Source organism: Montipora foliosa, chromosome 2, assembly GCF_036669935.1.
Source record: "Montipora foliosa isolate CH-2021 chromosome 2, ASM3666993v2, whole genome shotgun sequence".
Taxonomy (NCBI): domain Eukaryota; kingdom Metazoa; phylum Cnidaria; class Anthozoa; order Scleractinia; family Acroporidae; genus Montipora; species Montipora foliosa.
In genome coordinates, this window is record NC_090870.1 from 59,329,146 (window position 1) to 59,331,645 (window position 2,500).

The window sequence follows — 2,500 nt, forward strand, 5'->3', positions numbered from 1 at the left end:
GCTGCACCGAAAAGACTCATGAGGGGTGGGTGGGAGGGGCAGGTCAGGCAATGGTACCGGTAAATGATAAAAAACAAACTGAGCTGCCAACAAATCATGTAAACTGAAGACCCCACACACACTTGACCCTCTTCTTGCAGCTGTATGTGTGAGAAAAAAGATTTCTGCTTTATTCATTCTTCAGCCAACAGAAAAACTCACTTATAGATCTATATTATTGTTGGTAATAGTCAGCAAAGGCTTCTAAAGACTTGAAAGGGACACTTCATGTTGGATGTCAAAATTGGGTGTGCATCTAAAGTAACTACTTGCATTTGTGGACATAAGTGAAATTTTGCCTGGTAAACATTTTCTCTCGTGGGAGACACGGTGGCCTCATGGTTAGTGTGCTCAACTCCAGAGCAAGTGGTCTAGGTTTGGTCCCTGGCTGGGGACATTGTGTTGTGTCCTTGGGCAAGACACTTTACTCTCACGGTGCCTCTCTCCACCCAGGTGTATAAGTAGGTACCAGTAAATTCATTGCTGGGGGTAGCCCCGGGATGGACTAGCATCCCATCCAGGGGGAAGTAGAATACTCCAAGTTGCTTTATGCTACAGAAACCAGGATACGCTGTGGCCTGATGGGCCACTTGGCTTTCAGCAGACTTTACCTTAAACGGTTTTTCAGTCAGTGAACGACTACAGATACCAAGAAAGTACATATATACAAGTAACACCCACTGGTTGCAAGAGGATAAAAGAAGAAAACAAATAATCTTACTTTGGCATTTGCAACAAGTTATGACAAGACCACATTTAGTTAAGAAAATGATTGCAACCATTTCAACATGAAATAATAAATTATTGTCCTAGGAGAGGATGTTTTACATCCCAGTCATGCTGTAATGATTTTTGTTACGAATCTATCTTTTTTTTAAAGTTCTCAAACCACTAAAATCTCTGTGTGGCTCATCGAGTCCAAAAATTTCCATCCTCACTCATTCTTCCTTAAAAAAGATTATTGTTACTTACATTGTACTTGTGTAATGCTTGAACCTCTCAGTTATTTAAATTTAGTTACCCACAAAACAAAGAATAATACAGATAATTAAATTTATTATTATTATTATTACTATTATTATTATCTGGTAACCTTTCTTGAATTTGCTGTTTATATTGCAGATGGTTACATATTGAGACCATGTTTGCTGTCGCACAAAAGAAATATGTTTACATTTATGATAACAGTGGAACAGAACTTCACTGCCTGAAAAATCACCAAGATGTGAATCGATTAGAGTTTCTACCATACCATTTCCTTCTTGCTACTGTGGTAAGTGACACACTTTTTTTTAAAAAAACAAATAAATGCTACAAATGCTCCCCCTAGATGTACAGTATATTCTATCACAGCTACAATTACTTAGCCAAATATTGACAGTTTTATTTAAAAGTTTCAGTGTTAAAGTGCCACTACGATGCAAATTTTGCATGTCCTTTTTTCTTTAGATTTTGAAAATAGATGTACTAAATAGGTATCATGCCAATTTTTATCTCAAAATTCCCACGGAAGGTATGATTATTGTAACATAGTTTTTCGGTTTTCGCTGTCTGCCATTACTCAAATGGCAAATGACCGTGAGCGAGGAAAAGGGTTGGGTCTAGCTGGATTGCCTGGGGCCTGACGTCATATGCACAACGCTCAAAATAAACAGGGCTAATTTCCCATGCCGTCTATGAGATGCGAGAGATCGCCGAGTTGCTTTTTGCTGATATTATATACATAACTCCTTGATCGACTTGTTCGCTTTGTCAAATGCCCATGAAGCGATGCGCGTATGACGTCACGAGCCAAGTCTTGCGTGAAGACCGCTTACAAAATAATCGCAGGCTTCTCCGATGCCGTCCAAGTAATGGCGGACAGATTTTTAGCGGTTTTTGGCTGGCTATTTCCGGACTTATCTCGCTTCTATCGTTCCAAACTTAAATGCATTGTATTATTTTGAACATATTGACTTAATTGACGTTGAAAAAATTCGAAAAGAAAACCAAAAATTTTCGTCATAGTGGCACTTTAATTAAGTTGAGAAGTAGAATTGGCTTAGGTTCTGATGGTGACACCATAAGTGTTCTGAATTTGGTTGGGTTTTGGTGCTGCTGCAAGGTTTTCTCTGGATACTTGCAATTTTCTGTATCACCAAAAACCTGTGTTTGGTTAATTCCAGCTAAAGGAATAAAAATAGCCTCCTCTCTTCTCTGATGAAAATTATAAGTATTGTCACTACTTAGTTGTGTTGCTAAGTTCTGTCTAGATAAGTATGTTGATGTTTGATGTTTGATGTTTAATGTTTAATGTTTATTAAAATACTTGATTGGCAATTTACAATAGTAAAAATTGAAATTGAAAAACTCAAGTTTACAATAGATGATAAATATATGGCATATATGTAATACTAAAACAATAAAAATAATATTGTTTTAGTATTACACATCTGCCATATATTTATCATCTATTGTAAAC

General features: G+C 37.0%; 1 protein-coding gene across 2 annotated transcripts in view; it reads left to right on the forward strand.

Annotated features, from left to right (window-relative positions):
* The window catches only part of LOC137993701 (uncharacterized), a 15,349-nt gene that overhangs the window by 4,435 nt on the left and 8,414 nt on the right, over positions 1-2,500 (forward strand). For both annotated transcript variants that reach the window (XM_068839676.1, XM_068839677.1), the window contains one exon: positions 1,162-1,312. In XM_068839676.1, the coding sequence (XP_068695777.1) occupies positions 1,162-1,312 (151 nt within the window). The remainder of the gene's footprint in view (positions 1-1,161; positions 1,313-2,500) is intronic.